Source organism: Hyaloscypha bicolor (genome assembly GCF_002865645.1).
Source record: "Hyaloscypha bicolor E unplaced genomic scaffold K444scaffold_15, whole genome shotgun sequence".
NCBI lineage: Eukaryota > Fungi > Ascomycota > Leotiomycetes > Helotiales > Hyaloscyphaceae > Hyaloscypha > Hyaloscypha bicolor.
Genome location: NW_020194517.1, coordinates 264,157 through 284,482, shown reverse-complemented (window position 1 = coordinate 284,482; position 20,326 = coordinate 264,157). Strand labels below are relative to the sequence as shown.

The following is a 20,326-nucleotide window of genomic DNA, read 5'->3' as shown; positions in this document are numbered from 1 at the left end:
CGTACTAGCGCGACTTTAAACGCGTCGTCAACCCCACGAAACGCGATCACAAAGACTCAACATTTGCTGGATGATTTGCAACGAATAATCTCCGTCCTCCTCTGCACATTACTTGGGAATTGCCATCCATGGTACGATAATGCCTAGGTATGGTTTGGCAATCTGCAGCTGCGACTCTTGACTGACAGTCCTGCAGAGAAATTATCACAGTTCAGGCCGGCCAATGCGGCAACAGCAGTCAGTTTGCATGCCCCAGACAAGCTTTCGAGCAGCTTCTAATCGTGGCGGAATATAGTTGGAAGTCAGTTCTGGCAACAACTGTGCCAGGAACATGGGATCAGCCAAGATGGGAATCTAGAGGAGTTTGCGACAGAGGGCGGTGACCGCAAAGATGTCTTCTTCTACCAGTCTGATGACACAAGATATATCCCTCGAGCTATATTGATAGATTTGGAACCTCGTGTGCGTGAATGCAACCGTTTGCGCTCTATGCCGGCGTAGCAAATGGCCAAAGGCTAACAAACTCCAGGTCATCAACGGTATTCAAACAGGCCCTTACAAGAACATCTACAACCCCGAGAACTTTTTTGTTGGGAAGAACGGAGTGGGCGCTGCAAACAACTGGGGAGATGGGTATCAAACAGGAGAGCTGGTCCACGAGGACATAATGGAGATGATCGACCGCGAAGCGGACGGAAGTGACTCTCTCGAGGTATGGGGCTAGGCAAACAAGATTTGAGAGCAGTCTCTGACTTAACTCAGGGTTTTATGATGCTTCATTCGATAGCGGGAGGCACTGGATCTGGCCTGGGCTCGTTTCTACTGGAAAGATTGAACGACCGATTCCCCAAAAAGATCATCCAGACATACTCTGTCTTTCCGGATACCACCAATTCAGGAGACGTTGTGGTACATCCATATAACAGTCTGCTCTCGATGCGAAGATTAACACAAAATGCCGACTCGGTCGTTGTCCTTGACAATGGGGCCCTTTCTCGAATTGCTGCAGACAGACTACACGTCCAAGAGCCTTCCTTTCAACAAACGAACCAGCTGGTAGGATTCCATTGTCAATATATTCCCCGTTCACTGTTAATTCTTCAAACAGGTGTCTACGGTCATGTCCGCCAGTACTACTACCCTTCGTTATCCGGGCTACATGCACAACGACCTTGTCAGCATTGTTGCTTCCCTAATCCCAACCCCACGGTGCCACTTCTTGATGACATCTTACACACCATTCACGGGCGATAACGTTGAACAAGCTAAGACGGTTCGCAAGACTACTGTGCTGGACGTGATGCGGCGGCTTCTTCAACCCAAGAATCGCATGGTCTCAACAATTCCCGGGAAGAAGAGCTGTTATATCTCAATATTGAACGTCATTCAAGGTGATGTTGATCCGACCGATGTCCATAAGAGTCTTCTCAGAATCAGAGAGCGGAGACTCGCAACTTTCATTCCGTGGGGACCTGCCAGTATACAGGTGGCGTTGACGAAGAAGAGTCCATATATCCCCATGAACCACCGAGTTAGTGGGCTTATGTTGGCAAACCACACAAGTATCGCAACGGTAAGCCGGTATCACTGAATACTGCCACCCTGACTAACTCATTTTCTAGCTTTTCAAACGAATCGTGAGACAGTACGACGGCATGCGGAAACGAAACGCCTTCATGGAAGGTTACAAGAAAACGGCGCCATTTGCGGACAACTTAAACGAGTTCGATGAGGCAAGAGAGGTGGTCACAGATCTCATTGCCGAATATGAGGCGGCGGAAGACGCGGATTACTTGAATCCCGATGCAGGAGACAAGACTACGGCCGGAGAGGCTGGGGATAAGAGAGTATCCTGATTTCAATAATGTACTGTATAAGGGATCAGTTCCGGAGTCGAGGGTTATGGTGCAAAGGGGTCTATGGTTGAGGCGGCGTCCTTGTTCATGAATAATTGATGATACCAATATGAATAGAAGTTTCGTGAATTAAAGTCTAAGTGTTGATGCCGTTTTCTTCAGTCATCAATTCTGCACATCCTTAACTAAACGTCATCTCCTCTTCGTTCTGCATCGGACCAAACCCTCCTCTTCGCTAGCAGGGAACCCCTTGATTTTCTCACATAATTGGAGCTTTGCGGGGCCAGGAACCGGATCAAATGTCATAATAGCTGCAAGTGCAGCAAGCATTTTGCCATTTTCCCATTTCATCTTTTTCTCATCTTACCTCGCCTCATCTCAATTTCCTTTCACGAACAGAACATCTTATATTCTCCACGAAAGTACTGTACGTCCGATTTTCCTAATCTACATCACTATCACAAGCTGATAAGCACAGCATCAAAATGTCTGGACAGCAGAGCAAAGCAGGCCTCATCGCCGAGAGACAAGCCAATCTCCCACTCCCAGAAGACCCTCCTGTGGCCTCAGACTGGAACTCCGCCGATGCTCGCACAGTCAATGTTATGGCCGGCGAACGACAAGAAGAGATGTCGATGGGTGAGGCTTCCTCGACTGGCTTGAGAGAGCCAGCTACGCAGGACAGTGGTGTGAGAGAGGAGGACGGTGCCGATATGAGCGGTGTTGGGAGACAAGGCAAAGAAGGGTTGAGTGGCCCGCCAAAGGATGCCACTTCAAGATAGAGGACAGTTGTGCTTGTGTAAATGTACTGGTAATTGGGGTGGTTTGGGTATCCAAGCTGTGCTGTCCTTTCGAATAACGGTTCCCATTCCAGACTTCTACCTGCTCTTACCTACACAAGTTTAGACGCTTCGAGGAAACTCATCTCTCACCTCACACCTCCTAGCCCTCCACACATAATTTGTAGGTCGAGTTTAGAAGATGTGCACGTGACCACAGTTTCCTCTCCTTTTTGCCCCTCGCGCTACTTTCACTTACTGACGTATTTACGAAGCTCCTCAAATTTTAATCACGTCAAGTCTCAGCTAAAACATCCGATCGCACTCATGGCCATCAGAGTCAATCTCCACAAAATGCGACAAAAATACTGCTTGGGTGGAGGGCGAGGTTCAACACATTTTCCGGGTGATGTCATGGCGTTGATCTCACTATGATGCTACAGTACTTACCTGCAGCACGGAAGAACCTGTTTGAGCTTGGAACATACATAATCGAAAGTTGACTTTGAATCCTCAATAGCGTCTCGTCTTTATCAACGAGATCTTCCATAACCATATAGCCCTCACAATGTTAACACACAATCCAAGCCTCGGCACCAAGGTAAGGCGCTCTACTTCTTCCTGCATAGCAAGCCGCAATCTCACTAGTTCTTAATTGAAGTTGCGAATCAAAATTACCGCTCTCATCGAAGGTAGATCTTAAAAGAGGTAATCTAACTAATTGCTCTTCCAGGTCACCGACCTTAACGCACCCGCCATTCGAGAAGGAGCTGGACCGGTAGCTTCGGATTCCCTTGCGGCAGAATCAACCAGAGAAGGAGGCGGCTTCTCAGAGAACCGCAATAGCGAGCCTCAAGACGTCAAGGGCGCAAATTCTACCTTTGCTAATGCCAACACATCAGGAGCTTCACGTCTAGATCCCGCCTCCGACGCCGAGGCGAGACTTGCACAGGAAGACTGGAAAGAGGAGCGCAAGCTAGGAGCTGCATCCACCTCTTACCCCACCGCTGCTGGTGGGCAATCCAAGGGCCTTGCTGTTGAGAATACTGAGGGGTCCTATGAGACGGGCGGGCGTTCGAACGCAGCTAGGACTGCTCCGAGCTATATCAACGCTCAGTTTAAAAATAAAAGCGGACCTCGTGGAAAGAATTTGACTGAGGGGGGGTTTGAGAGTAATGATTCGAAGAATGCAAGCTTCAACCAGGAGATAGGGACAAAGAATGATCCAGGACGTTTAGCAGAAGAGAAAATGAACAGGACGAATGCAGATGTGGCTGGAGATGCGGCCATACCGAGACAGCAGGGTACCACTGGTGATAATGGTTATGATGCTTTAGGAGGAGACACTCCTGCATGATTGTACCAGAGAGTGTAGAACAAAATTTGTAAGACACTTGGTCAAACGTTCAGACACTATATCCTACCTGAGCATTACTAATTGCCACCAATCCAATGAACGCCGTCGCAATGCTGAGACTCAAAACAATCTCATATGTGCTTCAAATTTATGGCCATGCTCCGGGATCTATTTCTGTACCCAAATCTCTGTCTTCTAAGAATGTTCGACCGCTCAGTTGCTCGGGCAGATACTCCTGCACTACTCTGCCCTCCTTGTAGTTCGGATTGTACTTATACTGGTCTCCATACCCAAGCTCCTTCATCAACTTCGTCGGCGCATTCCTCAAATGAATAGGAATTGGTAATCCAGCGACCCCGGGTTCCCTTAATGCCGCATATGCATTGTTCAATCCCCGATAGGCTCTCGTGCTTTTCGGAGCAAAGCATAAAGCTACAGTTGCGTGAGCCAGAGCAATCCTGCATTCTGGCATCCCGATCTTCTCTGCAGCTGTATAGGCTGCAGTTGCTAGGCTGAGCATACTGTTGTCTGCTAGTCCAACATCTTCTGAAGCTATCACCACCATCCGTCGAGCTACGTAAAGAGGATCCTCTCCTGACTGCAACATTCGAGCCAAATAATAGAGCGCAGCATCTGGATCGCTACCTCGTACCGATTTGTGAAAGGCAGATATGGTGTCGTAGTGTTGGTCACCTGCTCTGTCATAGACTAGGGTCTTCGTCAAGGCAGACTTTATCTCCTCTTTGGTTATAGATGGCCGAGTTGAGAGACCCATAGAAAGCTCGAGGAGATTCAAGGCGGTTCGTGCATCCCCGTCGGCAAATGCAGATAAATATTTGAGGAGTTCAGAGTCCACCAAGTCGGTAGGTGTATAGTTTGGGCCTTCCGTCGCAAGAGCACGTTCCAAGATTTGGAGTATATCTTCGTCTGTCAATTTCTGGAGAGTAAATGTCCGACATCGCGAAAGCAGTGCGTTCTGAACTTTGAAAGAAGGATTCTCTGTGGTGGCTCCAATCAGGGTAATTTGCCTACCATCAGATTAGTATGGTAATTGCCTGATTTATAATAAGAAGCTTAAGAGGTGAGGGCCGAGCTCCAAAGACAATTGGCAATGCAAGCTCCCGTGAAGCTCTGGGGCTCTGAGCTCCCAAACAAAAAGAGAGCAAATCAATATGGAAATAGTACTTACCCGGATTCCACTGGTCCCAAAAAGACGTCTTGTTGAGATTTCGAGAACCGATGTATTTCGTCGCAAAAAATGATGGTCTTCCGTCCTGTTAAGCCCAGTTCCCCTCTTGCCTCCGCGAATATCTTTCTGCACTCTGTAACTCCAGACGAGGTACTGTTGATCTCCACAAATCGACATCCCACCATCGAAGCTATGCACCGCGCAATCGTTGTCTTTCCAGTTCCCGCACCCCCCCACAGAATCATAGACGGTACTCGATCTTGCTCGATCAAACTCCTTAGCACCCCGTGTGGCCCTACCAGCTCTTGTCCGCAAACATCATTTAGAGATTTTGGCCTCATTCTCTCTGCTAATGGTGCAGCTTTTTGGAACGCATTTGTCTTCGGCTTCTTTGCAGGTTGCTCGTCCTCTACTTTCGTTTGAAGCTCTGTCTCTTCCTTGATCGCGGGGGCAATATCTTCGAAGGACCTTTTGCGTGGCTGTGGATTCGGGGTTGATGTGCCATTACTTTGAGTTTTTGGTTGAAAGCTCAGAGTAGGACTCGGTTCCACCTTCGGTGTAAGGTATGCTGTTGCCTTCTTAGCTGCAGGCGTTTGGAAGAAGGTTGAGACCGATGGTTTCTGGGATGCAGGCGGTTTTTGAGGTGGAGCTCCGTTCTGCTGAGTAGGTGGCGGCGAACCGGTATCAATAAAAGATGCGCAACCTGAATCGATATGGGCATTGATATCCCTTGGCTTGACTGCCTTGCCACAAATAGGGCATGCAACCATGTTGAGCCAACCTGGAGAAGCTATGATGTTCGTGTGACAGTTCTTGAAAGCGAGACGCGATTTTCTGGGGAAGACGCGTCAAAGCACAGGCCTTCGACAGGCTTCCGGCGCCACTGTAGCCGAGTTTCAGGGGCTGAAATCGCTCCAAGCTTTCCTAAACTCCTCTCCCCATCCCTCACTACGAAATAACGGTTACTAAATATGTCCAATTTTATCGGGAAGACAAGTGTCTGCTTCATACTCCCCGTTTTCCCTAGAACAACGAGTGTCTGTGACTTTGAAGGCTTATTGCCCAGTTTTAATTCATCCTGAGTCTTTTGACTGGACTGAGGTCTTTCCGGTGTTAGGAGATGAAGGATTTGTGCGAGCCAGAGCGAGGGTGGAATCCGGTTACCCTAATACACAAGAGAAGACTGGCACTTAAGCTGAATGGTCATGATGATTCAATTTGAGTGCAACTGATGGAGCCCTATTCATTTCCGAGATAGTTGAACGAGTTTGTCTCAGGTGGCAAGCCCGGTCGCGGATGAGCTTACTCTCCCAGGGTCCAACAGAAAGACGAGAGTAAGATGATAAAGCAATATGTGATTTGAAATGCCATGAGACTAAAAATAAAATATTGTGAAAAGTCGCCCAGAAAGAGAAGTGTGTTGCCTTGGAGGACCGTTTCGAAGGCCGCCACCGGATAAAAAGTGATGGCTTGCACCAAAAATATATTCCTTATCGTAACGACCCCACTAACATGAACTCCAAGTCACCACAATTTCTCATCAACGCTCTACAATGCCGCGAGACCCCTTAATCGGATTAGTCGGAAAGCCGTCAAGTGGTAAAAGCACCACATTAAACAGCTTGACCGATGCCAGTTCCAAAGTTGGTTGGTGAAGCCACGAACCCTCCTCCATGACCTCGAGCTCACAAGAGACCAGGCAACTTCCCGTAAGCACGACGACTCCCACAGCTTCGAATATCTACTTAAATACTGCTAGCTTCACAACGATAGACCCTCAGCGTGCCATTGGCTACCTACAAATCGAATGCGCCTGCAAACGATACAACCTGTCCGATCGATGTAAACCAAACTATGGAGCCTGCGTTGATGGACGGCGGTCGGTTCCTATCGAGTTGCTGGACGTAGCTGGCTTGGTGCCAGGGGCACATGAGGGAAAGGGTTTGGGGAACAAATTCTTGGATGATTTACGACATGCAGATGCTCTGGTCCATGTGGTAGACGTGTCGGGGACTACGGATGCGGAAGGCAAAGCAACACGAGGCTACGACCCCTCGCAAGATATCGTCTGGCTACGCTCCGAGATAGTACAATGGATACGCGGGAATCTGATGCAGAAATGGGGCTCGATAAGACGGCGGCACGTAGCTGTGAAAGCTACGGCCGTGGAGACTCTACAAGGGCAATTCTCAGGATACGGATCTACGGCTACCGTGGTAGCCAGGACACTGGATAGACTGGCGTTGAAGGAGCCCTTGGAGCATTGGTCCGACGAGACTATAGACAAAGTCGTCAACGCCTTCACGGACGAGAAATTTCCCACGGTTATCGCGCTTAACAAAATCGACCATGCGGACGCAGACAAGAACATCAGCAAGATCGCTAAGATGCAGGACCCGAACTCGATAGTCCTCTGCTCTGCAATCTCAGAGGTATTCTTGAGGAAGCTAGCAAAGCAGGGCTTCATCAGGTATACAGAAGGCAGCGAGTTTGTCGATACTAGGGAAGATTTGATAGCAGACGGAGATCCGGACGGTGGCGGGTTGAAGGAGCTCGACGAGAAACTCAAAAATCGCATAGAGAATCTGAAGGATATGGTGCTGTACCGTTTTGGGTCTACGGGGGTTGTGCAAGTTCTCTCGCAGGCTGCAGAACTGCTGGGTTTGGTCCCGGTTTTTCCCGTAAGGAATGTCAATACATTTGCTTCTGGTGCCTCGGGTTCGAATGCTGTCTTTCGGGATTGTGTGCTGGTGAAGAAGAATACGACTGTTGCGGAGGTTGCGAGGAAGGTTATGGGTGATGCTCCTTTGGCTTATGTCGAGGGCGCTGGTGGGGTGAGGGTTGCGGAGGATGATCTTGTTGCGGTTGGGAAGAACGATGTGAGTCCTGTCTTACTCAGAATGCTCTTCCATCTCTAACACATCACAGATTCTCTCATTTAAAGTCGGCCGGGCATGAATTAATCAGGCTAGAAACACCAGCTTTCAACAGGGTAAAGGCAGCATAGCAACGGAGTTCTGGGGAATGGGCAGGTCCAAGATTTGAGTTTAAATAGGCTACTAGTTCAAGCCTTCACTACCTCCTTCCTCTTTTCATTCCTCCTTCACTTCCTCTTCACATCTTCGTATTCCTACACCTCGTCAGCCTCTCTTCTCCCAATTTTCAAAGAAAACAAACACTCACCCCCCTCTCTCATCCTGCATCCCAATCGTATCTGGCGCCTCAGGAAACTCCTCTTTGGCCTTCTTATTAGAACCCCCACTCTCCTCGCTCGTCCCTCTGCTCCCCTGCCCTTTAGCCCGCTCCTCCTTCCCCTCCTTAACCGCATCATGCTGCACATTATCCGTGTCCTTCTCCCGCGTCGGATTCTCCTCTGGCTGTCTCCCCTCCCATTTCCTATTCACTGGTGAACCGCTCAAACGTCTTACTGTCATTGCCGGAGACGTAGAACTATTCGCAACCTTTGGTAGAACGCGGTGGAAGGCACGAGTCATGAAGCGGGCGTTGTGGTTTAGCATTTTAGGGGCCTGGAAACGAGTTGGTATTGGCTTGGATGTGCTGCTTGAAACCGAAGTAACAGATCTTGCCGTAGCATATAGGGAAGGGGTTTGAAATGCTCTGTTGGGAAGCATATTTGCAAGGTTTAGAAGTAGTTTGTATTGGATTGGATGTGCTGATTGAAGCAATGGATCTTGTTGTAGAATGCAGAGAAGGAGCTTGAAAATAGCTTGAAGTGAAGTGAGGGAGCTCCCCTTACCTTACTTGCCCCGGATTCTCTAGGGATGGTGTCGTCATGCCCAAAGCCTTGGCTATACCCACCCACGTGGACAGGCATCACACATGAGAGACACGGAATGAAAGAGCTGAGACCCCAAGAGACAGCGAAAAAGGTGAAATGATTCTTATTTATCTAGTGTCTAACGTCAGTGTGGTCCAGGAATTGAACAAATCCCGAATACAGACACCTCACTTGCAGCCAGACTTCACCGATAAAAACGAATATTATTTTAACTTCCGGTTCTCATTCCATAGATATGTAACTAACGTACATCGAGCATAACAAAGTAAACGTTTTTCGGGCTATAAAACCTGGAGTGAGAACTCTCCAAGGTGAATATCATCATGAAACCATATCCAACAGTAGTAAATCTTCCGCTTTAACAAAGGAGACTTCCCCCAACCACAGCGCCGAGTCGACACCATAGCCAATGTATCCCAGCTATACGAGATATTTACAAATGTGTCAAAAGCCCAATGAAGATGCCATTGCTCCAGTCATATTTCCCGACATTATAAACCAAAAGTCGCATCCAGCCCCTCAAGCAGATACCCATCCGAGCCAGATCGCGGTAATAAAGCCTGTCTGTAGTCCAGTGGTCTACCGCCCAACCCTAAATCATTCGCTGAGAGATCTTCTCCGGAACTCAAACTTTCTTCGCTGAAGCTCAAGACACTCCGAGCCGCGCCAGGAACACTGCTGAAATCATTCATGGTAAACGAAGTCATATCCCATTGAGAATCCGGAGACCAGTCGCCATAGTTTGAGGTGGTATTCTCAGTAAGTGAAAGGGCAGGACCACCATAGATTGCATCGTACAAGTTCGTCTGACCTCCATCGAGAGAGCCGAGGAGAGCCTCCCACTCCGATGGCGACACGCTTGAAGTTTTGGTAGTAGAGTACGGGTTGTTTTGGTACATGGGGGCATGGTTGTTTTGCCTGTGCTGTTGCTGTTGCGTACGGTTTTGAATTGGAGACTGGGGTTGCGATGGAACGGGTGTGCTGCTAAGGGAGAGATAATCTAGGTTCGGGGGCTTTTCAATCTTCACTTGGCGAGGCTTCAACATTGTTGGTAGCTGTTGAGCTAAGGAACGGAAATCGCGCTTGGACATTGGCGACTCAGAACGCGTGGAGTCTGTTGAGGTCCGTCCCCGAGGATTATAATCCTGACGTTGACTGATGTTTGGAACTGCAGCGCGTCTGAGCTTCTCTTGTTGAGATAGCAAGTCAGCCTCACTCATTGTAGCACTTCCTTGACGGTACATCTGGGGCCGAATCTGTTGCCTGGCAATTGGTGGTGAAGGAGTAGACTTCGCACTTGTAGGAGCGGCCATGCTGTTAGGGCTGCGTCCAGGAGATACTCTTGATTGTGGTTCCAAGTTGATCATAGAGGCAGCAAGTTTCTTGAAGTCAGCTGCTCCAGGGGCTCGCGCCTTCTCGAGGAGGTGGATAACAGATACGACCAAGCGTTGACCATCTTGCATTAATTTGCCTTCTTGCTTAAGGTCGAGCCCTTGATAGAGGAGACTCAGACCACAGAGTGTGAGCATCTCGTTCTTGTTCAAGAAGAATGAGAAAGACATGCTTCGCTCTTCAAGGAGCTGAACAATCTGAATGATGTGTTTGCTGGAGTCTGCGAGTGAGATGACAGACGACGATGCCTTGTTACCAAGAGTCGAGCCAACAGCAGGCCGGTGGATGAGAGTGCGAATGTAGTAATAAGCGAGAGACTTTATCACAGTGAGCAAATTTGCAATCAGCCAATATGATATCAAAACTTACAAGTAACGCAGATCGACTTCCAGTGACATCTGTCGACGGTTTATCTTGAACGAATGTGAGCTTGAGATGAGCTGGGAGGTTGTCCGACCACTCGTTGAGCTCGGTCTCGAGGGAAGTGAGGGACTGAAGCGAGAGATCATGTGTTGCAGCAGCCGGATAATTCTGATCCAAGACCTTGGACAGGATACGCGAGGCACGGAAAAGAGCCAAAGCACTGGAGATCTTCGTGGATTCGCCAGGAAGGGTGGGCTGGAAACCTTTTTCGGTGACATACTCGTCATCGGTGTCTGATGGGTACTCTGCATGGATGTCTTCTTCTTTCAACAATTTTGGTAGACCAAGGAGAGCAGCGGAGAAACTACAACGCGTTAGAAGCTGATCGTTTCAAACATGATAATGTGCACTTACCAATCAACAGTGTAGAGCGTCCAGAAAACCTTCTTCCGTGTTTCGATAGTAAGAACGCCGAATGAAAACCGTTTTTGGCTTTGGTGCAATCCCAGACGATGAGAAAGTCCAATGGCGATTCCTTTGTAATGTTGAAGACGATTGTAGTCGGCTTTAGAAATGCAATAAACGAGTGCAAGGATCAGACACTGAAGAGTTACAAGTGTATTGTCCATAAGCACTGCTTCGAGGGATATGTGCCATTGATTCTCACAGAAAGCAATTTGATCGCGGTCAGGGATATCACTGGACAATCCAGCAATACCAAAGACAAGATGCAACTGTGCCAGCTTGTGTGGCTCGGTGACCTGGTCCGGGTTCGACATGTACTCCTCATACAATCTAAGGAACGTAGGCTTGTGAAGGACCGGGAATAGCGGTGCCCACTCTTGGAAAAAGACATTCACACATCTATCGGAAAACATGCGAGGCGGTGCAGTTGAAGTTTTAGACACGGAGGCTGGAGAAATGGGGGTCTTGTCGCCCTGAATGTTCAGGAACGCTTCGGTGTTGAAACCGGCGAGGGATTTTCCGCTCTCCTGAATTCTTCGCTTGAATGCATCTAAATGACATTAGCTATGGATAAACTAGTTCAGGTAAACACGGCTAGATACCGACAAAAGCTCGACCACTTGATGCTCCCATGAAATACGAATCCGAGTTTTCTGATCCAAGCAGCAACGGTGACGCCTGAACGCGGAACACATCTTCTTTCGGCGGCGTAGTAACCATCTCTTTTCGAGATTCCGAAGCTATTGGGGCAGACGATGTTGACGGGCGACGGTTCTGATGCATCTTGGACAGCATGTCGATCTTCTCGTCCTTCTCATCCAACAGATCCTTCAATTCCCTCACTTCAGCCTCTAGCGCACGTACTCTCTCCTCCAACGATTCGGTATATCCACGCGGGAACGCTCGTCGACTGAGCTTGTCGCTGGTCTTGCACTCGAAGCCGACGTTGGAACATTGCGAGCAGCAGGGTCGTATGCCATCGCAGCGTATCTTCTTGCTGCGACAGCGATCACAGGCTTGGGCAATCCGGCTCTGCGAACTCGACCCAACCTTGATCACTTTCATAGGAAGTATTCCAGGCATTCTGTCGAGTGTGAATGGTGTCCGGAGATATTTTGCCACGGGGGTACGGATTCCGTCCTCTCTCGGGGTCCCAGTCAGTCGCAACTTCGCATGAATCCCAAACCCATCAAATGTTGTCAAGCAGCGGTCGAGAGAAAGAGACGGTCGAGTCGTATCGTCGTCGAATGGTCGCGGTATGGAGAGATGGCGGATTTGACAGTCGACGAGAAAGTGTTGAGAGAAGAAGAGGGTTGTGTGAGGGGTGCGAAGTTGTGGGGATAAAGATGTGCAGGATGGAAGGGGATGGGATGGGATGGGATGGGATGGGATAGGATGGGCAGGAAGACTACGGAGCAGGATGTGGGGAAAGAGAGCAGCAGTGGGCACGGTGAGTGGTGGGCATAATGGCGTGGGTTCCTCTTCTGTCCGCAGCCCATCGCCAAGAACAGTATGATGTGGCCCAGGATGCCCCATGCGCCCATGCGCCCATGCGACATCCTTCTTGGCAGCCCAGCCCCCCCGCAGCGCACCATCCTCTTGGTGCACGGCAGCACGACAAGGAGGCGGGGCGGGAAAGCCCACGAAAAGCCCACGAATCCGCGAGGCGGCCGTCTCACTGGCCAGCACCATCGCCAACGGAAGAATGCGATTATTTGGCGGCATTTCCACGCTTCACCATCACCACCGCCCCAGCTAGGTCCCTCCAGCAAGATCCCTCTGGCTCTCCTTCTAGATCGATGCTGCCAGGCCGCGTTCCTCATGGCCACCGCCATGGCCAGTTGTCTGCCGATCAGACGCACACCAACCGCCCCAAAGCAGCAAAAGTGACACTCTGGGGAAGTTCTCCAGCACTCAGCCCCGTCATCTTCCGACCCCACATAACCTTACGCCTCGACTGGTGTCGGAAGCAGAAACAGATCTTCCTGAAGCTTCACCGAGCATCCCGTGTCGCGAGCATCGGCGGCGCTGGGCTGCAAGGCAGCCTTCTGATCTGGGCCCCTTCCCTCTCAGCATTGGAATTCATATTGCATCTCGTTCTGGGTCTTAATCCGGTATCCTTTTGCCTGTGTCGGATACAGTAGTATATTTGAGGAGATGAGTGGCTCGACTTTAGCCAAATACCAGAACCCGCCCCGGGCCCCCGAATCTACTAACATATCATGTGAGCAAATCATTTGTACTAACAGGATTTAGTTACAGTAGCAATGGACACCTTTCCCCTTGGATGCAGAGCGCTTTGTACTATCTGTACCTATCTCGGACCCTCGAGGAAATTAATAACAGTAAGCCGTCAGAAAACAGTAAGCCGTGAGAAAATGGTGTTCGGGTTTCATGGTAGACAGCACAGGGTTGGTCAAAAATAGCTTGGTCTTGAGGAATTTGTTGAGCACTGCGCAGGAGTTCTGTGTATCATACGATGGTGACTGCCTCGCCACCGTTTTAATTCCATCGTGCGATCACAACGCGTCATGAGCATCGAATAACATCACAGCTCCAGGTGTGTTCCGTCAGAGGTTGCCGAGTGTCACTTGGCGGAACCTGGAGAACGCGGGGAATGGTCTGGTTGTGAGTCTGGTGTGTGCGAAAGAGAGTTTGAGATTAGTCCTCATTTGGTCGGCCAAGCTTCACCTTGGCGGGCGGTAAAATGTTCCCTTAATTAAGGTTTCGATCTTTCGACAGTTCGAGAACACCATACCAGTAGTAAGCCGAGGCCGGGATCTGAGGATGTGCATGAGATTGAAAAGTTGTATCCTTTTTGAGACTTTTGAGTGTCTCGTTTCTTGAGTCTCCGTCTGGGAGAACTTTCTGAACACTTCCAAATTGTTTCCAAAATGCAAGCAATCCTCCCTGTCACGAAATAAACCCTTCAACTGGTGAGATTCATGACTCGGGACTATGATGCAGATCCGATTTGAGATGAAGATCTTCCTTGAATCAACGTGGGAAGAGCCCAATCAAAGGTTCATGAATCAGCCTCTTCTCAGCCATCATCGGAGGCATTTGCTTCATTACGAGACCAAAAACCCTCACCGGGATGGGTTCATCCGCTTCCGGGCCTTCATCTCTGAAAATTTGCGGAAATTGCGCTGACCAAGGACTTCCAACCGCAATAATGTGGCAGAGGCGCTTGTCGATGAAAGTCTTTTGCATAAGTCCACTGGTCTCAGCTGAAATCTTCTTGAAGCTCATCACTGCTATTGGTCTCTTGGTCTCCCGGTTCTTCTTCGCCATCCATTGATCCGAGATAACGCAACACCACCTCGCTTTCCAGCAGGCCATTTTTCTGTGAAGCGTTAGCTCAGCGCAAGCGACCAGTAATCATTGGCTTGCCCAATGCCACACTGACCTGTTTATCTGCAGCCGCAAAGGCTTTTTCCAAAGTTGATTTTTCACTTTTTCTCAAGAACATGGCGCTACTTCTTCGATCCGGCCCTACGAAAGGTGTGTCTGCTACTAAGTCCACTTCGTCTTCGCTCTCATAAAGACGTTCAAGCTGTTGGCGTACCCGGTCCTGAAGCAAGGCGATAGCTCGAAGTTTGAAGACATCGCTGAGAGGATGGCTGCTGATGAGAGATTCGAAAGTTTCCGTGGCGTCACTTTTATCAGAGCCCTGCCAAAATACCTTCAGTGGACTGCGTGAGCCATCAGTCTGCTGAAGCATCCGAAACTCTAGACCGTCCTCCTCGTTGAGTAACATCAAGAACAGGAAAGGACATTCCCATTTTATCTCGTCTTGATCGACATAGATTCGAAGGAGAGACGGCCCTGCAAAGGCTGCTTTCTTTGCCTTTCCCAGCGGGTCATCTGGAAATGGCTCGAGGGTCAAAGCTAAGCTTTTGTTCGTACTTTGTTCGTCAATGAAACCGTAACTAAACAACATCTCTGCTTCACTCTTCGACGTTCCGTAACTGATGGCGATCTCTGAACCAACTTCAAGTTCCATGTTCGGCCGCATAAGCAGAGAGACTCCGTTGCTGGACGTATGCTCGAAGTAGGCGTTTGGTTGTGAGGAGTGATTGACCATGTCTAAAACAGGAACCATGCATTCTCCAATATCTGGAAGCTCTGCATCGAATTAGTACGAAGTGTGCCGATTTTCTGAAAAGAGCTCAGGAGCTGAGAAGCCAAGCTCCCAAGACACAAATGCGTATAGAGGCTCTCGTGAAGCTCCCAGCCTCTTCTCATAGAGAAGCTAGGGATTCGGTATGGAAATAAGCTTACCAAGACAACGTGATCTATACCAGGCGTCGACAAGAATCCAGTCTTCGAACTGTAAAGCCTCGTTGTCCCACCAACACTTTTTGCACCAAGAAACCATGGCAGTCTGTTCACGGAGGGCCTCGAATTCCCGAAGAAGGGCAGCCAACTTAGCGTTCACTGCTGTCTGGAACATTGTCAGATAAGCCTCTTGGGGAAAACGCCTAGAAAAGAGGAGAACAATTTGATAATTCAAAGAACAAGCTCTGGACAAGTGCTGGATTAAACTTTCATATCCAATGCTGCAAGCTGATTGCCCTTGCAGGAGGAAGATGCAACCCTCAGGATGGCTTTTACGTTCATGCCCAACTAATGACAACATTTAAAAGACATTGTCAAGAACTCACCTCAAGAGACGTTCCCAATAGCAAGATTCTTTCTTCTTCACTCCACATCGATGGAACGGGAACAACATCAGCGAGCATATTCGCATAAGCCGTCCAAGCCGTAGACAAGCCGACATTTTGGTTGCGGTTTGGTGACCCGATAGTCATTTGCATCAAGAGGAATAAGAGAACATCTCCTCTCAAAGACTGCGTTGAAATTAGCCACATTCCATTAAACACCGTATAGTTAGGTATCAGGGAGAGACCTTTCCACCAGCAGCATCCAACAGTTGTCGAAAATGCTGATCCGCCTTCCCATGCTCTTCAACCGCTTCCGCACACAAGATAAGGTCACGAGGCACTGTGAGTAAAGTCGGGATGTCGAATGTGCCTTTCGAGTTCAGTGCTCTTTCAGTAACGAGTCCGAAGCCCTTCGAACCCCCGAGGTCTTTCACTCTGCTGTCCAGGAAATTGACGTCGTTCAACTTGCACCAAGCGGGCAACGCCGTAATGAGAAGTTTGTCTCGATGCATGGCGTTTGTAATTCTATACCAAGCAGTTGTGGAGAAAAAATTATGAGCTTTCAAGGCCGGCTTCAAATGTTGTTTTGATGAAAGGTTTGAACCAAGACGTGTTCGAGATGTTCGGTTGTGAAACACGTGATTGAGACGTCACTTCTTCTAATGGATGTCAAAGAAATTGAATCAAAATACATCTTCGGGCTTTTCGCTTCTTAATTATATGTGATAAGTGAACCGCGGTGTTGCTATGTTAGATAAATTCGTGTTCTAAAGGGCACGTGTGAAGTATGATGCTGTATACACCTCTACAGTAGCCATTCTCAGAAGAACAACTGTTTCCGACTCGAAAGCATTATCAAACATTGGTCAACATAATCCAGCAGTCATAGGTTTAATCTACTGCTTTTGCGTGGCTTCGGAATTCATGCCTATGCCAACAGACTCAAACTATGTTGAAATTAATATATCCTCTTTCATCCCTCACTCTCGCCAATCTCTCATCAGCCTTGGCTAATTCCTCAAGTCTGCTTTGGCTCATAACCACATTGAATTGTGAAACATCAACTTCTTGTTGATACAAAACCCCATCAGCTTGGGAAACTCCAGCTCTCCCCGAATCCTGTATTCCGCTAGCCTTCACAATAATTTTCGTCCAAGTCGTGACAGCAGAAGCAGTCTCAATATCACGGCCATGTGAGGGTTGTATCTCGTGCATACCGCCAGTCGTATTCGAACTCGAGAGGATGTGGCCCGATGAGCTTTCTGTAGGTCCCTGCCAGCGCTTCGCATGAGACGTCGATGTATCGACCGCCTTACTCTCAGCAAGTAGCTCGATCGTACTGGGGTAAGATGCGGTGTTCTCACCTCTAGAGGGAGATTCTGTCTCTGAGACTGCGTCTAGCAGGCTTGAACTGCCACCACTGCTGCGATTGCTCGTGATGCTGCCGATGAACCTCTTCACACCACCTACCGCCTTCTGACTCCCTTTCCTCATCAGCTCGACACCGGAATTCAGGCTTGATGGTGTTTCGATGCTGGATGCTGACTCTCTGTTCCATGATGAGATTGTCTCGAAGTCGACGTAGGTAATGACGGGCTCTGGTTGCGGACCACCGCCGCATTTCCGACAGTGGCCATTTATCGTTTCCGGGCACTTCTCTTTCTTGTGACAAGCGTCTGGGTTGGCTTTGTAGATCTCGCAATGCTCGATCTTAACACCTGTGTGGGGACACTGTGTGTACTTCTTGATGTGTTTGATGCACATTTGGTATGTCTTGTTGGGTTTTTAATTGAACCGTGTAGGTGATTGAAATGGTATTGGTTTCTGAGTTGTGGTTAGTCAAGAGAATGTCATGACTGTGAAAGTGACCGTGATTGCGAAGCACTCTAGCTTGCCACGAGTCCATATTGATCTATAACAAAAAGCAATACAAGAATAGGAGCTATTGGACTTCGAACACACGGGATGAGATTGCTAGAAATTCGAGTCCCGAGTCTTTCATTAGTCGTTTATGTTTGTGTTGGCCGTCTATATCATTATTCAACACACTCGAAGTCATAAATTCGTCTCCACTGAGCCTATCCACTGCGTCTCATCTGCTTTGGTCTCCTTTACCTCTTGAGGACATGGCCCTGAGCCTGTACATGAAACCAAAAATGGTTGACATGATATTAATCCAAATGGCGGTTCCATACTGAGTCACAGGAAGTCGACATCGTTCTCCGTTATAATTCTTCGAAATATCCAGGAATTTGAGCGGATCATCGGTAATAACTCCATCGACCTCTTTCATGATACACCACTTCATCTTCTCTTCGTCGTTGACTGTCCACATAAATACGGACCGTCCGGCTGCTTTGATGTCACGGAGGAACTTGTTGCCAAAGGGTCCAACCATGCTTTTTTGAAGCATATTGAAATCTACTCGAGGCTCTTTTAAGAATTGTCTTGCATAGGTTATGCTGAAGCCAATATGAGCTGCGCGATGATCTGGAAGATATTTGGCGCGCAGAGGAAGGTAATTGGGCTGGACGATGGTCAGATGGGGGAATTGAAAATGGCTTGTTTGCAGTTACTCACCATCCAGAAACCAAGCAAAACTCGTTCACTCCAAGGCCGTGAAGATTTTACCTCCTCTAGTGTCGCCGCGATCAGCCTCATCACGTCTTCGGCGTTATTGTCGATCTATTTTGAGATTTAGCCTTGCTCTTCCACCAAGGCCGTTTAGCTTACCTTGATATCTAACAACATCCAAATGTCCTCCAGCTCGGGTTCGGAGAGGTATTCAAGCAAATCTCGGAGTCGAGGCATTGGTTCACAAGGTTGCTGGATTGTTCTGAGTGGTTCTATTTCTCTCCATTCCAAATCGATAATCTTGTCCTTCCTCCCAAAACACCGCTCAAGCGTAGGGTCCTGAGATATGTTAGAATTGCATAATATCACAATGTGCAGATCCAATTGGTCCTTACATGGGACAACACCACGACGCTATCTTTCGTCAGATGGATATCCGTTTCTATGGCATGAGCTCCAACCTTGACAGCGCCCTTGAACGCCGCCATGGTGTTCTCGGGGAATGCAGCTCTATATCCTCTATGTGCGATAGCCTGTGGTCGCGGTCCTTTTGGGGAGTCTATGGCCGATATGAAAGACCTATTTTCAGCTTCCAGAGGCTCAGTTTTGCTTCTCAATCGGAGGGCAACTGGGGAGTTCTCACGATCCATCTTTTCTCGTAGTAGCGGCAGGGTTTCCGCCATTCTGTAAATTCAGATTTGAGGAAATGAAGTATCGTTGCTCGAGTTCATGCGCTGGAGTCAAAATCAAAATCAAAGCCAAAGCCAAAGCCAAAGGAAGTCGCGCCGCGATATTGAAGAGTAGAACATGGAGAGCAAGCTCCGCGGACCGAGTCCATTAAGTATTAAATTCAACGTCGATGAGAGGGAGAACGTTGGCGAAGGAAGAGAAGATATTTGCACAGAAGCGGGACGGCGGGAGCCGATCTCGATCATCGATACCCTTTGTCCTTCGAGGGCCACCAGGGCTGCGAAATAGGTTGTTCTGGAATGCAGTCGGATGGTCGGTCGTAAGGTCATGAGGGGGGGGGTCGAGGTCAGTTGGTCGTGGTCCTGGTCCTGGTCCTGGTCCCGGCCCTGGCCCTCCACAAATGCCGTCAAGTCCGTTCTGTGTGGGCCGCTGGCCACTCTGTGATTAGCTGCTGCTGCTGCTGTTGTTGCGGCTAACGCGTAACTCCCTCCTCCCTGTAGCGGGGTCGATGCACCCTGGGCTAAAATAGAGCTTCCCCCAAATTGGCCCTGACCGTGGAGGGTGTTACTGCACAATAATCCGCGTTCTTTTCTGCTCGCGTTCTGAATCAGGACCAACATGCAGCCCGGGAAGTCCGACATCCGGGCTTGAAAAGCGGTCTGAGTCTCTCTGAGATGCCCTCTGCAGCACTGCACCACTGCACCACTGCAGGCCAGCATCGTCTGGCCGCATGCCGAAAAAAGCTCACAACGACATACTGTATGTGCAACTCCAATTCCGGGAGGCTGGCTATTTGGCGAACATGGGTCGAATGCTCTTTTGGTGTGCTTCCGTGTGGTTCTGGGCTTCTGATACCGTGCCACATCCGTTGACACAACGCAGATCATGCGCTGAATCCGCTCGAATTGTTTCTCCTTCCCGCTGATCGACACGCCTCATGCTTGGAGGAGGGGCCAGCTGAATACCCTAAATCGTCTCCGGGACGCTAAATACGCCGGACGGGACAGCCTCGCAGACAATGAGGATGACAAGTGGAAATGATGCACGCAGCAACCCTCACGCACGGCTCATCTCTTGCCGGTGCCAAAACAGTGACAACATTATTAGACATAATTGGTTTGACTGACCTAGGCTCCGTGATACGTCGAGGTTTCACAACACCAGCCGGCGCTTGCCAAGCATAGAACTTCGCTGC

The 20,326-nt window shown here is 49.1% G+C and overlaps 11 protein-coding genes across 11 annotated transcripts; 4 read left to right on the top strand and 7 right to left on the bottom strand.

Annotated features, from left to right (window-relative positions):
* Positions 1-43: 43 nt before the first annotated feature.
* On the top strand, positions 44-2,008 carry K444DRAFT_607222 (tubulin-domain-containing protein). The gene is made up of 7 exons (XM_024879133.1): positions 44-147; positions 197-237; positions 296-462; positions 530-712; positions 763-1,056; positions 1,109-1,573; positions 1,623-2,008. The coding sequence occupies exons 1-7, from the start codon at positions 140-142 to the stop codon at positions 1,854-1,856; spliced, it is 1,392 nt and encodes a 463-aa protein (XP_024742724.1). The 5' UTR covers positions 44-139; the 3' UTR covers positions 1,857-2,008.
* A 97-nt stretch (positions 2,009-2,105) lies between these two features.
* K444DRAFT_607221 (uncharacterized protein) lies at positions 2,106-2,819 on the top strand. The gene is made up of 2 exons (XM_024879132.1): positions 2,106-2,283; positions 2,335-2,819. The coding sequence occupies exon 2, from the start codon at positions 2,342-2,344 to the stop codon at positions 2,636-2,638; it is 297 nt and encodes a 98-aa protein (XP_024742723.1). The 5' UTR covers positions 2,106-2,283; positions 2,335-2,341; the 3' UTR covers positions 2,639-2,819.
* Positions 2,820-3,203: 384 nt separating this feature from the next.
* K444DRAFT_639866 (uncharacterized protein) lies at positions 3,204-3,992 on the top strand (the record flags this gene model as incomplete). The annotated part of the gene is made up of 2 exons (XM_024884427.1): positions 3,204-3,236; positions 3,369-3,992. The coding sequence occupies 2 exons, from the start codon at positions 3,204-3,206 to the stop codon at positions 3,990-3,992; spliced, it is 657 nt and encodes a 218-aa protein (XP_024742722.1).
* Positions 3,993-4,032: 40 nt separating this feature from the next.
* K444DRAFT_153654 (P-loop containing nucleoside triphosphate hydrolase protein) lies at positions 4,033-6,129 on the bottom strand. Its single transcript, XM_024870619.1, has 2 exons — positions 5,182-6,129; positions 4,033-5,020 (listed from the first exon to the last, which is right to left on the bottom strand). The coding sequence occupies exons 1-2, from the start codon at positions 5,949-5,951 to the stop codon at positions 4,141-4,143; spliced, it is 1,650 nt and encodes a 549-aa protein (XP_024742721.1). The 5' UTR covers positions 5,952-6,129; the 3' UTR covers positions 4,033-4,140.
* Positions 6,130-6,734: 605 nt separating this feature from the next.
* Positions 6,735-8,139, top strand: K444DRAFT_517892 (P-loop containing nucleoside triphosphate hydrolase protein; the record flags this gene model as incomplete). Its single annotated transcript, XM_024873816.1, has 3 exons — positions 6,735-6,832; positions 6,941-8,060; positions 8,110-8,139. The coding sequence occupies 3 exons, from the start codon at positions 6,735-6,737 to the stop codon at positions 8,137-8,139; spliced, it is 1,248 nt and encodes a 415-aa protein (XP_024742720.1).
* A 58-nt stretch (positions 8,140-8,197) lies between these two features.
* On the bottom strand, positions 8,198-9,101 carry K444DRAFT_153532 (uncharacterized protein). Its single transcript, XM_024870618.1, has 2 exons — positions 8,365-9,101; positions 8,198-8,311 (listed from the first exon to the last, which is right to left on the bottom strand). The coding sequence occupies exons 1-2, from the start codon at positions 8,811-8,813 to the stop codon at positions 8,296-8,298; spliced, it is 465 nt and encodes a 154-aa protein (XP_024742719.1). The 5' UTR covers positions 8,814-9,101; the 3' UTR covers positions 8,198-8,295.
* A 37-nt stretch (positions 9,102-9,138) lies between these two features.
* On the bottom strand, positions 9,139-12,562 carry K444DRAFT_607217 (uncharacterized protein). The gene is made up of 4 exons (XM_024879131.1): positions 11,803-12,562; positions 11,150-11,750; positions 10,742-11,099; positions 9,139-10,689 (listed from the first exon to the last, which is right to left on the bottom strand). The coding sequence occupies exons 1-4, from the start codon at positions 12,281-12,283 to the stop codon at positions 9,472-9,474; spliced, it is 2,658 nt and encodes an 885-aa protein (XP_024742718.1). The 5' UTR covers positions 12,284-12,562; the 3' UTR covers positions 9,139-9,471.
* Positions 12,563-14,426: 1,864 nt separating this feature from the next.
* On the bottom strand, positions 14,427-16,379 carry K444DRAFT_639862 (SET domain-containing protein; the record flags this gene model as incomplete). The annotated part of the gene is made up of 5 exons (XM_024884426.1): positions 14,427-14,546; positions 14,610-15,328; positions 15,485-15,647; positions 15,868-16,053; positions 16,113-16,379. The coding sequence occupies 5 exons, from the start codon at positions 16,377-16,379 to the stop codon at positions 14,427-14,429; spliced, it is 1,455 nt and encodes a 484-aa protein (XP_024742717.1).
* A 203-nt stretch (positions 16,380-16,582) lies between these two features.
* On the bottom strand, positions 16,583-17,795 carry K444DRAFT_153511 (uncharacterized protein). The gene has a single exon (XM_024870617.1). The coding sequence runs from the start codon at positions 17,629-17,631 to the stop codon at positions 16,810-16,812; it is 822 nt and encodes a 273-aa protein (XP_024742716.1). The 5' UTR covers positions 17,632-17,795; the 3' UTR covers positions 16,583-16,809.
* K444DRAFT_153496 (PLC-like phosphodiesterase) lies at positions 17,796-19,431 on the bottom strand. Its single transcript, XM_024870616.1, has 5 exons — positions 19,085-19,431; positions 18,837-19,000; positions 18,601-18,780; positions 18,448-18,552; positions 17,796-18,394 (listed from the first exon to the last, which is right to left on the bottom strand). Exons 1-5 carry the CDS (start codon positions 19,122-19,124, stop codon positions 17,960-17,962), a joined length of 924 nt encoding a protein of 307 aa, XP_024742715.1. The 5' UTR covers positions 19,125-19,431; the 3' UTR covers positions 17,796-17,959.
* On the bottom strand, positions 18,961-20,138 carry K444DRAFT_153490 (uncharacterized protein). The gene is made up of 2 exons (XM_024870615.1): positions 19,085-20,138; positions 18,961-19,030 (listed from the first exon to the last, which is right to left on the bottom strand). Exon 1 carries the CDS (start codon positions 20,016-20,018, stop codon positions 19,194-19,196), a length of 825 nt encoding a protein of 274 aa, XP_024742714.1. The 5' UTR covers positions 20,019-20,138; the 3' UTR covers positions 18,961-19,030; positions 19,085-19,193.
* Positions 20,139-20,326: the final 188 nt, after the last annotated feature.